The sequence below is a fragment of the Lonchura striata genome, chromosome 28 (assembly GCF_046129695.1).
Source record: "Lonchura striata isolate bLonStr1 chromosome 28, bLonStr1.mat, whole genome shotgun sequence".
Taxonomy (NCBI): Eukaryota; Metazoa; Chordata; class Aves; order Passeriformes; family Estrildidae; genus Lonchura; species Lonchura striata.
In genome coordinates, this window is record NC_134630.1 from 7,452,692 (window position 1) to 7,464,930 (window position 12,239).

A 12,239-nucleotide genomic window follows, 5' to 3' on the forward strand; every position below is an offset into this window, starting at 1 on the left:
ATAATCGCGTATCTGATTTGCATGATCGCGGCTCTTATTTGTATAACCACGCCTCTGATTTGCATAATCGCGGCTCTTATTTGTATAACCACGCCTCTGATTTGCATAATAGCGGCTCTGATTTGAATAATCGCGTCTCTTATTTGCATAATCGCGGCTCTCATTTGCATAACCACGGATCTGATTTGCATAATAGCGTCTCTCAATTGTATAGCCACGCCTCTGATTTACATAATCGCGATTCTTATTTGCATAATATCGTCTCTCATTTACATAACCACGCATCTGATTTGCATTATCGCGTCTCTTATTTGCATAATCTCGTCTCTGATTTGCATATCCACGCCTTTTCCTTCGCGCGGGCCGCGCCTCCTCACGCATTGACCACGCCTCCGCGCCTGCGCGGAGCGGCGCCGCCTCATCCCCCTGCGCCGGCGGCGGGAGCGGGGCGGTGCTAACGGCGCGGGCGCGCTGCCGGTAAGCGCGGCGGGAGCGAGGGGAGCGGCCCGCGGCTCTGAGGGCGCAGCCGGGCGCGGCCGGGCGCGCTGCGGCGGGAGCGGCGGGAGCGGCGGCGGCGGGAGCGGCGCGCATGCGCGGTGCCGCCCCCCCGCGCTCTTTTTCGCGAGGCGTGAGGGCGAGCGGCGCGAATTTGGGCGCGGGCGCATGCGCGGGGCGCGCGTACGGCGGCCGGGTAGGGCCGGGTGGCGCCGCGCGGTTCGTGCGGCGGCCGCGCAGGTGGGTCGTGAGGGGAGCGGGGCCGCCGCTCCCCGCCGCTCCCCGCCGCTCCCCGCCGCTCCCCGGTGCTCCCCGGCGCTCTCCCCGCCTCCCGGGAGCGCCGAGGGGTGCGGGGTGCCCGGGGGAGCGGAGCGGGGCGGGCGGGCTGAGGGCCGGGCGCGGCGCCCTCGGCGCTGCAGCGGGAGCCGCCTCACGGTGCAGAAATCGCACAAAATCCATTAAATGCTGCTGGAATATCTCCTTCTTCCTCTTCCCGGCCGCGTTTTCCCCGCTGAATCAGCCCGGCAGTCGGTTGGGTGTCGTTGATGCTGTTTCAGGTTTTGTCTCCGACACGGCTCTCGAGCTGAACGTATTTTGTGTTATATCCTTATAGAACTTTTATCTGAATGATTAAACTCATTTAGGTGCTCCTTGAAGCGAGTATCCTATTCCTAAAAAAAAACTTCCCCCACATACATAGTCTCTATTTTAACAGTATGTTGGAACCTAAAGCTATATTTAACGCACTACTTAAGAGAATTAATACAGCATAACTTTCTAACATTGCGCATACAATATTCATTGTAATACGTGCAAAAAGCCAATCATAAAATACGCATTTTTCACACTTACATTGTTCTGTTGTATACAGTGACTTTATTCAAGCATGAGATTCTCATGATGTCTCTTAAGCTTCGGACCACAGTTTCTCATGATTATATTTATTATTTATTATAATTTATCATTATTTATTATTAAATATTATTTATTGTGCTTATATTATTATTATATTATTTAGTAATTATATTTAATTATTAAACAATCATCATATCTAGCAATTACATCGTTTATCCTGTACTAGCTACACAGGTGCAGTTCCAGCAGGTACGAGGCCTACATGTTCCCAGGGTGTTTTCTCAGGGCCTGCCAAGGTTAATTTTCCTGCTAACCCTAAACCCCGTGATTTTACAACGTTTTCTTTTCAGTGGCACAAGATGGGCTCCCGGCAGATCGCCCAGGAGACGTTCGACGAGGCGGTGCAGGAGAACATCACCGAGTTCCAGATGGAGCCCGAGGAGGCCGTGAGGGAGGCGGTGCAGCAGTTCCAGTCCCAAGGTAACTGAAAATCTCGGAGGTTTAAAGGAGTCCTGCAGCACTGCAAAGGAGCCTTTGTGAAGTGGAACACAGGCACCATTAATGCTCAGTTAATGCCCAACCATCTGTGGGTTAATCATGGCTGCAAAACTGCTTAGAGGGAAGCTGGAGGGCAAAATTTGGTCAGTGAAATTAAGTTCTTTTCTATTTTTTCCCCCCTCAAATGACATCCAGCTTTGTTCCAGGCAGAATCTGACCCTGATCACTTCAGCATCTTCACAAGTTCGTCTTTGTTCTCTGTGGTTACCTTGGCAGCTTTTCCCTAGAACTGGAACTAATACGGTTTATTTGACTCTAATTATCCTGGAACCAATATTCAACTTGGTTTTATTTCCCCTTTTAGGTGTGGACCTGAGCAATATTGTGAAAGCTGTGCGTCCTGTCTCTGAGAATGGGCAGAGGCAAAAGCATCAAATCCTGCTGGTAGGGGCTCAAATTGTTGCTCTCTCTTGGGGTTATGTAATAATAATAATAACAATAGGAGTACTAGGCCAACTTCTGCCTCTGCCCCATTTCTCTGGGAGCTCTCCAGGCAGTTAATCCCATTTTTTCTGGAAGTACATTCCAAGAGCTCCCTGCACTTTCCTGTGTGAGTGAGGCGGGGTCAGGCTGTGCTCCCGGGGCAGGACAGGAGGGAACAGCCTCAGGGTGTGCCAGGGGAGCTCCTGGGACATCAGGAGGGATTTCCTCACGGAGGTTTGGGCTGCCCTGGAGCTGCCCAGCAGCGACAGGACGTGGCACTGGGCTGGGGACAGGCTGGGGATCAGTCCCACTCAGCCCAGCCCGGCTGTGGGTGCTTGCAGAGCTGCAGGGTGCTGCCCAGAGCCCGCTGGGGCTGTGCCAGAGGTGGCAGAGGAGCCCCTGTCCCTGCTCCTTTTGCACCACCCTGATTTCCAGCCTCGCAATGACCAGCTCGCTGTCACTTGCTGTCACTCCTGTAATGCTGCGTCCCTCCCTCGAATCCACGGGGACAAAACCCCTGTGGAGCCCGGCCAGCTGGGCAGTGGGGCGAGGCAGGCAGAGGGAAGGAACTTCTCCTTGGATCCCGGGGGGCTTGGAGAAGCTCCCTTGTGAGTCCAAAGACGAGCTGGTCCCACAAGCAAAGGAAAGAGGCGCTCTCCCTCAGGATTAGTTCCAAAGTTTAATGAGAGCCTGGAGAGGTCCCCAGCCACATCCAGCTTCGAAGGAGAAAGAGAGGGAGGCCCGCCCAGAGCAGCCAGATATAGAGAGGATGGGGAAAACCACACAGCCAACGGGGGAAGGACAGGGGAGTGGCTCTCGGGGGCAAAGGAGGGGAAACCTGGGGTAGATGACGCAGGCACAAAGAGGGGCTGTAGAGGGATGAACCAATACGAGGGGATATACACCGAACACACAACGCCGTAACCCCGTGTGTCCCGCAGAGCCTGGAGAGCCTGGGCAGAGCCGTGGCGGAGCAGGACGCGGCGCGGCTGCCCGAGCTGCTGGCGGCGTTGGCGGCGCAGTGCCAGCAGGAGCCGGCGTGCCGCTGCCTGGCCGCCCGGCACGGCGCCTACCCGGCGCTGCTGGCGGCCTGCGGGCTGGCCGAGGGGCACGGCGCCGCGCTGCCCGCCGCGCTGGCCGCGCTGGCCGCGCTGCTGGACGGGCAGCCCGAGCTGCTGGACGCGCCGGGGCGGGAGCTGCTGCTGCGGGCCCTGCGGGAGCGGCCGGCGGCACCGGCCGCGCTGCGCTGCGTGCGCCACGCCTGCCTCCGCCACGAGCGCAACCGGCAGCAGCTCGTCGGGGCCGGCGTCCTGCCGCTGCTCACCGGGGCCGTCGCCCGGCACGGCGGCGATGCCCAGCTGGTCAGGGTGGCCGCCGCCGCCCTGCGCGCCGTGACGCTGGACGACGACATCCGTGTGCCCTTCGGGCACGCGCACGAGCACGCCAGGATGATCGTGCTGGAGAACGACGGGCTGAGGGTGCTCATCGAGGCTGCCAAAGGTACGGCGGGCCTGCGGGTGTTGGTCCTGCTGGGCAGGCACTGGGCTTTCTTCTTGGCTTGGGAGTCACTGGTGGCTTCTTCTCATTGTCTCAGGAATCACTTGTGGTTTCTTCTCAGGAATCACTTGTGGTTTCTTCTCATTGTCTCAGAAATCACTTGTGATTTCTTCTCCCATTGTCTCAGGAATCACTTGTGATTTCTTCTCAGGAATCACTTGTGATTTCTTCTCATTGTCTCAGGAATCACTTGTGATTTCCTTTCAGGAATCACTTGTGATTTCTTCTCATTATCTCAGGAATCACTTGGTATTTCTCTCTTCATTGTCTCGGGAATCACCTGTGATTTCTTCTCATTGTCTCAGGAATCACTTGTGATTTCTTCTCATTATCTCAAGAATCACTTGGTATTTCTCTCCTCATTGTCTCGGGAATCACCTGTGATTTCTTCTCATTGTCTCAGGAATCACTTGTGATTTATTTTCTCCCATTATCTCAAGAATCACTTGTGATTTCCTCTCCCATTGTCTCAGGAATCACCTGTGATTTCTTCGTGGGAATCACCTGTGATTTCTTCTCCCATTGTCTCAGGAATCACTTGTGATTTCTTCTCAGGAATCACTTGTGATTTCTTCTCGTTGTCTCAGGAATCACTTGTGATTTCTTCTCCCATTATCTCAAGAATCACTTGTGATTTCTTCTCCCATTGTCTCGGGAGTCACCTGTGATTTCTTCTCCCATTGTCTCGGGAATCACCTGTGATTTCTTCTCATTGTCTCAGGAATCACTTGTGATTTCTTCTCCCATTATCTCAAGAATCACTTGTGATTTCTTCTCCCATTGTCTCGGGAGTCACCTGTGATTTCTTCTCCCATTGTCTCAGGAATCACCTGTGATTTCTTCTCCCATTGTCATAACTTGAAGCTCCTCAGAGGTGATTCAAGAATTTGTCACTCAAATTGGGGTTGTTTAATTCTGTCCATAAAATGCGGCCTGAGAGAGCCAAAAATGCCACTGTGCTGCTACCCGTGGAGCAGTGAGGTGATCAGAGCAGTTTTTCACTGTATTTAGGAAGCATTTTACAGGTTTAGGGCCCTGTTGTCTCTGCTCAGGTGCTCCTTACCCAGAGAAGACATTGTGCCTGGCTAGGAACAGAGCAAGCAGGTGTCACCCTGCTGTTGTGATCTGTAAAATGAACTCCTGTGCCATTAATCAGAGTAAAGCACGTTCACCGTGCACTGACGACTCCCTCACTGCCTCCCTCTCTGCTCCAGCCTTCAGGGATGACTGCGGGGTTCTCAGCGAGCTCTGTGCCACCCTCTCTCGCCTCGCTGTCAGGAACGAGTTCTGCCAGGAAATCGTGGACCTTGGGGGCTTGAATTTCATGGTGACTCTGCTGGCAGACTGCATGGAGCACCCGGTGAGCCCTGGGAGGTTTTGGGAGTGGGCTGGGGGGAACTTCTCATCCTGAGCAACGAGGTTCGTGTTCACGAGCGAGCCTCAGCCTGTGCAATCAGGGTTGGAGCCCCTCTGATCCCTATTCACCCTACACATGCAGAATTCAATGCCCTGCAGGTAAAATTTGTGAGTTTTTTTACTCAGAATTATCCCTGTGTCCTCCAGCTTCCAGCAGCAGAACTCTGCCTGCTCCCAGAAAAAGCTGAATGCTTGGTTTTCCACCAAAATTTATTTTCCACCAAGATTTATTTGGTTTTTCCACCAGAGAGATTTTAAACAAAGGATGCTTAAAATCAAGTCCCAGAGGGTGATGTGTGAATTTTGGATTTTGTGGAGACCTGGCAGAGGTCTCGGAGGTGCGGCGAGGAAGCGCCCGAGGGCGGAGTTGCTGCAGCTGATGGTTTCCACAGCCGTTTTCGTGGCGTGGGGGGATGTTGGCTGTGCTTTGCCAGCCCTCAGGCTCTCCCTGCTGCCCCTGAGCTGCTGTTTCCCCGGGCAGGACGTGGTCAGGCAGGCGCTGGGCGTCCTCCGCGCCGTGGCCGGCAACGACGACGTCAAGGACGCCGTGGTCAGCGCCGGGGCCGCCGACCTCATCGTGCTGGCCATCAACCGGCACCTGGGCAACCCTCAGGTACCCCCGGGTGCCCCTGGCACCCTCCAGGGTTTGGGAGTTCCTCTGGGTGGGGATGGAGCTCAGCTGGAGCTGCAGGTGTGTGCGTGTGAGCGGCTGGGAACGGGGAAACCTCTAGCACCAGCACCAGGCTGTGGAGCATTGAGTGTTTGTGTGAATTTAGGGGTGTTCCACCTTGTATTGGTTTATTTTTCTTATTCCTGAATCAGATGGTTAGCAGGGATGGTGTTTTACACTCTGGTGTGCAAAACACAGAGTCATGAAGGTTGGAATTATCTCCAAGATCATTATCCAACCCTCCCCTTGCTTTACGTGCAGCGGGAGAAACTTTAATTTAAACAATAAAACCAGCTCCAAAAGTGCCCCAGAAGGGAAGACAGCCCACTGTGGTCTGGCTGCAGGGCAGCTGTGCAGGCAGTGAGGTGCTGGCCTGTGTGTTGCAGATCTGTGAGCAGGGCTGTGCAGCCCTGTGCATGCTGGCCCTGCGCAAGCCCGAGAACTGCGGCGTCATCGTGGAGGGCGGCGGGGCCCTGGCAGCCCTGCAGGCCATGAAGGCTCACCCAGGAGAGGCAGCTGTGCAGGTAAGCCCCTCACAGCCCCTGCCGAGTCTGGCAGGGCTGCTTTGGGGGTGTTCATCTGGTTTTTGGGATTTTTTTCCCCCCTTTTACTCATCAAATCCTGCTGGGTTTTGAATGCAGCGGCTCAGTGCAGCCCCTCTGCATTTGTCACCCTGAGCTGCTCAGAGCAAAACTGAATTGAGCTTTCAAATCCACCTGAATGCAGGTTCTTAAAACTGTGCAATGCCACAGTTCCAGGCATTCCTTTTCCTCAGAAAGAGGATGGGCTCTTTCCAGCCCAGCCTGTGCCATCCATTCTCCAGAGTCAAACAAACCACCTGCATGGCAAAAAAATTCCCTCTGGTTTCTCCTGCAGGTTTCAGTAGGTTCTGTGTCCACTTTGGTGCTTTCCACAGATTAAAAAATATAAAATAATTTCTGAAGGAGTAGTTTGAGTGCCTGGAACAGCATGGAAAGGCAGGGCTGCTGCACTGGAGAATTTTTTAGTGTTATTTAAGAATTAATTGGTATTGCCTGGCTGGTGTTGGAGATTTGCACAGAGCTCTGGTTGTCTAAACTTCAACAGGGAAAAACATCCACAGATTTTATTCCTCCAGGGAGCAGTCGCTCTGCAGCATCTCACATTTGGACTTCTCAGGAAATACTCTTTAGCTGATTTGCTCTGTGCATGCCAAAACCTTCCATGGCTGCATTTCCCTGCAAAGCCCCTGGGCTTGGCTCAGGAGCCCAGTGACCTCCTGGCAAAGCCCAAAACTGACCCCTGGGCTTGCCTGCAGAGACCACACTGACCCCTGGGCTTCCCTCAGGACCTCACTGACCCCTGGGCTTGCCTGCAGAGACCACACTGACCCCTGGGCTTCCCTCAGGAACCCACTGACCCCTAGGCTTGCCTGCAGAGACCACACTGACCCCTGGGCTTCCCTCAGGAACCCACTGACCCCTGGGCTTGCCTGAGGAGCCCAGTGACCTCCCTGCAAAGCCCAAAACTGAGCCCTGGCCTTGCCTCAGGAGCCCACTGACCCCTGGGCTTGCCTGCAAAGCCCAAAGCTGACCTCTGGGCTTGCCTGCAAAGCCCACTGACCGCTGGCCTTGCCTCAGGAGCCCACTGACCCCTGGGCCTGCCTGCAAAGCCCAAAGCTGACCTCTGGGCTTGCCTGCAAAGCCCACTGACCACTGGGCCTGCCTCGGGACCCCGCTGACCTGTGCTTCCCTCGGGATCCCACTGACCTGTGCTCCCCTCAAGAACTCTGACCTCCCTGCAAAGGCCAAAACTGACCCCTGGGCCTGCCTCAGGAGCCCACTGACCTGTGCTCCCCTCAGGAACTCTCTGACCTCCCTGCAAAGGCCAAAACTGACCCCTGTGCTCCCCTCGGGACCCCGCTGACCTGTGCTTCCCTTGGGAGCCCACGCTGACCTGTGCTTCCCTCGGGAGCCCACTGACCTGTGCTCCCCTCAGGAACTCTCTGACCTCCCTGCAAAAGCCAAAACTGACCCCTGTGCTCCCCTCGGGATCCCACTGACCTGTGCTTCCCTCAGGAACTCTCTGACCTCCCTGCAAAGGCCAAAACTGACCCCTGGGCCTGCCTCAGGAACTCACTGACCCCTGTGCTCCCCTCGGGACCCCGCTGACCTGTGCTTCCCTCGGGATCCCACTGACCTGTGCTCCCCTCGGGATCCCACTGACCTGTGCTCCCCTCGGAATCCCACTGACCTGTGCTTCCCTCGGGATCCCACTGACCTGTGCTCCCCTCGGGATCCCACTGACCTGTGCTCCCCTCGGAATCCCACTGACCTGTGCTTCCCTCGGGATCCCACTGACCTGTGCTCCCCTCGGGATCCCACTGACCTGTGCTCCCCTCGGAATCCCACTGACCTGTGCTTCCCTCGGGATCCCACTGACCTGTGCTCCCCTCAGGAACTCTCTGACCTCCCTGCAAAGGCCAGAACTGCCCCCTGTGCTCCCCTCGGGACCCCGCTGACCTGTGCTTCCCTCAGGATCCCACTGACCTGTGCTTCCCCCAGGAGCCCACTGACCTGTGCTTCCCTCAGGAACTCTCTGACCTCCCTGCAAAGCCCAAAACTGCCCCCTGTGCTCCCCTCGGGACCCCGCTGACCTGTGCTTCCCCCACGCAGAGGCAGGCGTGCATGCTGCTGCGGAACCTGGTGGCGCGCAGCCGGGAGCTGCGCGGGCCCATCCTGGCCATGGGCGCGGAGCCGCTGCTCGCCGAGGCGCGCGCCCTGCACCGCGACTGCGACGACGTGGCCAGGGCCGCCCTCAGGGACCTGGGCTGCCACGTGGAGCTGCGGGAGCTCTGGACGGGCCAGAAGGGCGGCCTGGCCCAGTGAAGGCTCGTCTGAGCCCAGCAGGGAAGAGCCCAAGTGTCCGTAGCCCCTGGAGCGGTGGGAGCGGCGTGGGCGGTTGTGCAACACCCGCAGCAAACGCCCGCCTCGGGAGCTGCAGGGAGCTTTTCTCTGGGGAGCTGCAGCTGAAACGGCTTTCTGCATCCACGGGCTGCAAACCAGCTCTGTGTGCCGATCATTCCCTGGATCACAGCATGGCTGAAGGTGATCTGCTCCCCCCTGGCATCCTTGGCGTGCAGGACAGGGCTGTTGTCACTGCTCTGACCCCGTGGTGACAGCAGCCCTGGCTCTGTCCTCCAGAGTTTGGAGCAGGGCTGTACTGCTAGAGTTTGGTACCAGCTCTGGCTCTGTCCTCCAGAGATTGGAGCAGGGCTGTCCTGCCAGAGTTTGGTACCAGCTCTGGCTCTGTCCTCCAGAGTTTGGAGCAGGGCTGTACTGCTAGAGTTTGGTACCAGCTCTGGCTCTGTCCTCCAGAGATTGGAGCAGGGCTGTCCTGCCAGAGTTTGGTACCAGCTCTGGCTCTGTCCTGCCAGAGTTTGGTACCAAGGCTGGCTCTGTCCTCCAGAGTTTGGAGCAGGGCTGGCTCTGTCCTCCAGAGTTTGGTACCAGCTCTGGCTCTGTCCTCCAGAGTTTGGTACCAGCTCTGGCTCTGTCCTCCAGAGTTTGGTACCAAGGCTGGCTCTGTCCTCCAGAGTTTGGAGCAGGGCTGGCTCTGTCCTCCAGAGTTTGGTACCAGCTCTGGCTCTGTCCTGCCAGAGTTTGGTACCAGCTCTGGCTCTGTCCTCCAGAGTTTGGAGCAGGGCTGTCCTGCCAGAGTTTGGTACCAAGGCTGGCTCTGTCCTCCAGAGTTTGGAGCAGGGCTGTACTGCTAGAGTTTGGTACCAGCTCTGGCTCTGTCCTCCAGAGTTTGGAGCAGGGCTGGCTCTGTCCTGCCAGAGTTTGGTACCAAGGCTGGCTCTGTCCTCCAGAGATTGGAGCAGGGCTGGCTCTGTCCTCCAGAGTTTGGAGCAGGGCTGTCCTCCAGAGTTTGGTACCAGCTCTGGCTCTGTCCTGCCAGAGTTTGGTACCAGCTCTGGCTCTGTCCTGCCCAGAGTTTGGAGCAGGGCTGGCTCTGTCCTCCAGAGTTTGGAGCTCTGTCCTTTCAGAATTTGGCTGCTGGTTCCCATCTGTTCCTCTGGCTGAGGAGGAATCCCAGCGTTTGTCAGTGTGCTCTCTCTGTCCTGCTGCCCTGTTCTTTTCCTGCCGAGCCCACTCTTGTGTCGCTGCTTTGTCTGGGATTTTTCCTCCAGCGTAACGTTTTAAACAAAAAAACACCCAAAAGAGCAAAGTGAGGATTTGGGATAATACCCAAAGGAGCTATTGGCATCCAGGAGGAAAGTTCAGTGAGAGGAGCAGGGCAGGGACCAGCAGTGGGGTGGGAATTCCCAAGTGAGACCAAAGCAAGCATTCCAGGCTGCAGGAAGCACGGCAGTCCCGGAATCCCAGCCTTTGTCACCCCTCAGCCCTTCCCTGGACCCAGGGGTGCTTTCACTGTAGTCACAGACCGAGAACCTCGTGGGCAGAGCTCAGAAAGGCTCTGAAGTCTCACCCCAAGGCTTTTGTGGCAGCCCCGGTTCCATGAATGGATGTTTTTAATGTGGTATTCTCTGTAGAAGTGCTGACCTTACATAAAACCATACTAAACCTTCCAGGGCTGGGTGGCTCTTTGTGGAGCTTTTTGGTTTTTTTATTATTATTTTTGTGGCGGGAAAAGCAAAGTGCTGGGAGGTACCTGGGTGCTGAGCTGGTGAGTAAAACCTCGTGCAGCCCCACTTCGCAAAGGTCAGGGTGTTCTGCAAAGCTTCCTCCCCCCGTGCAGCAGGAGAGGCTGCAGGGCTGGGTGATATTTCTGCTCCGTGATGGTGATTTCTGCTCCGTGATGGTGATTTTACTGCTCCGTGATGGTGATTTCTGCTCCGTGATGGTGATTTCACTGCCCTGTGATGGTGATTTCTGCTCTGTGATGGTGATTTTACTGCTCCGTGATGGTGATTTTACTGCTCCGTGATGGTGATTTTACTGCCCTGTGATGGTGATTTCTGCTCCGTGATGGTGATTTTACTGCCCTGTGATGGTGATTTCACTGCTCTGAGCCCAGCTGGCTGAAAGGGCCCCGTTCCTCATGGCAAAGCAGGCAGGAACTGGTAAAAGGGTGCAAGGATGGGTGAAAGGGGGCAGGACCGAGGAGAACCGAGGGCAGGACCGGGGAGAAGCGAGGGCAGGACCGGGAAAAGCGAGGGCAGGACGGGAGAACCGAGGGCAGGACCGGGAGAAGCGAGGGCAGGACGGGAGAAGCGAGGGCAGGACCGGGAGAAGCGAGGGCAGGACCGGGAGAAGCGAGGGCAGGACCGGGAGAACCGAGGGCAGGACCGGGAGAACCGAGGGCAGGACCGGGAGAACCGAGGGCAGCGCCTCCGGTGCGGCCCGTGGCTCCCGAGCTCTGCCTCTGCTGGGGTTGGGATGGGGAGCGGCAGCCCCAAAGGCCGGGGGAGGATCAGACCGGGGGATTTCCTTTCCGTTCGCTCTCACCGGGACTCGCTGGAGCTGCGCACCGGGCACCGGGCAGCACACCCGGACCACGCTGCACAGCGGAACCGGGCGGGATCCCCGGGCTGGCATCCCCGGGCGCTCCCCGCTGTGCTCGGGCGGCATCTCCGTGCCCAGCACCGGTGCTGCAGGGTAGAACCGGGCGGGATCGTCGCTCCTCGGGGCGGGCACTGGCCGGGGCTCCCGGTGGGGTCGGTCGGGGTCCCGGTGGGGCTCTTTGGGCTCCCGGTGGGGCCGGTCGGGGTCCCGGTGGGGTCGGTCGGGGTCCCGGTGGGGCTCTTTGGGCTCCCGGTGGGGCTCTTTGGGCTCCCGGTGGGGCCGGTCGGGGTCCCGGTGGGGCTCTTTGGGCTCCCGGTGGGGCCGGTCGGGGTCCCGGTGGGGCTCTTTGGGCTCCCGGTGGGGCCGGTCGGGGTCCCGGTGGGGCCGGTCGGGCTCCCGGTGGGGCCGGTCGGGGTCCCGGTGGGGCTCTTTGGGCTCCCGGTGAGGCTCCTTGGGCTCCCGGTGGGGCTCTTTGGGCTCCCGGTGGGGCTCTTTGGGCTCCCGGTGGGGCCGGTCGGGGTCCCGGTGGGGCTCTTTGGGCTCCCGGTGGGGCCGGTCGGGGTCCCGGTGGGGCTGGTCGGGCTCCCGGTGGGGCTCTTTGGGCTCCCGGTGGGGCCGGTCGGGGTCCCGGTGGGGCTCTTTGGGCTCCCGGTGGGGTCGGTCGGGGTCCCCGTTCGCGGTCCCCGGGCCCGGCCGCGCTCCCCGCCCGCCCCGTGCCGCTACCGACGCCCCGCCCCTCGCCGGGCCCCCTCTCGCTC

The 12,239-nt window shown here is 58.0% G+C and overlaps 1 protein-coding gene and 1 long non-coding RNA gene across 3 annotated transcripts; one reads left to right on the top strand and one right to left on the bottom strand.

Annotated features, from left to right (window-relative positions):
* The first annotated feature begins 393 nt into the window (after positions 1-393).
* On the top strand, positions 394-9,167 carry ARMC6 (armadillo repeat containing 6). Of its 2 annotated transcripts, none has more exons than XM_077788864.1 (8): positions 394-477; positions 1,701-1,830; positions 2,213-2,292; positions 3,273-3,831; positions 5,103-5,248; positions 5,786-5,917; positions 6,361-6,498; positions 8,629-9,167. In XM_077788864.1, exons 2-8 carry the CDS (start codon positions 1,710-1,712, stop codon positions 8,839-8,841), a joined length of 1,389 nt encoding a protein of 462 aa, XP_077644990.1. In that variant the 5' UTR covers positions 394-477; positions 1,701-1,709; the 3' UTR covers positions 8,842-9,167. The 2 variants fall into 2 exon arrangements, with proteins under 2 accessions (XP_077644990.1, XP_077644991.1); XM_077788865.1 differs by lacking the exon at positions 394-477 and adding an exon at positions 684-735.
* Positions 9,168-10,550: 1,383 nt separating this feature from the next.
* Positions 10,551-11,642, bottom strand: LOC116184534 (uncharacterized). The gene is made up of 2 exons (XR_004149290.2): positions 11,425-11,642; positions 10,551-11,036 (listed from the first exon to the last, which is right to left on the bottom strand). It is a non-coding gene; the product is annotated as an uncharacterized LOC116184534 (long non-coding RNA).
* Between the last annotated feature and the right edge of the window lie 597 nt (positions 11,643-12,239).

Bases quoted from the DNA above. Each gene is read 5' to 3' on its own strand.
- ARMC6 (XM_077788864.1), top strand. From the start codon at position 1,710: ATGGGCTCCCGGCAGATCGCCCAGGAGACGTTCGACGAGGCGGTGCAG. The intron at 3,832-5,102 runs GTACGGCGGGCC...TCTCTGCTCCAG, and splicing joins GCTCATCGAGGCTGCCAAAG to CCTTCAGGGATGACTGCGGG. The intron at 5,249-5,785 runs GTGAGCCCTGGG...TTCCCCGGGCAG, and splicing joins CAGACTGCATGGAGCACCCG to GACGTGGTCAGGCAGGCGCT.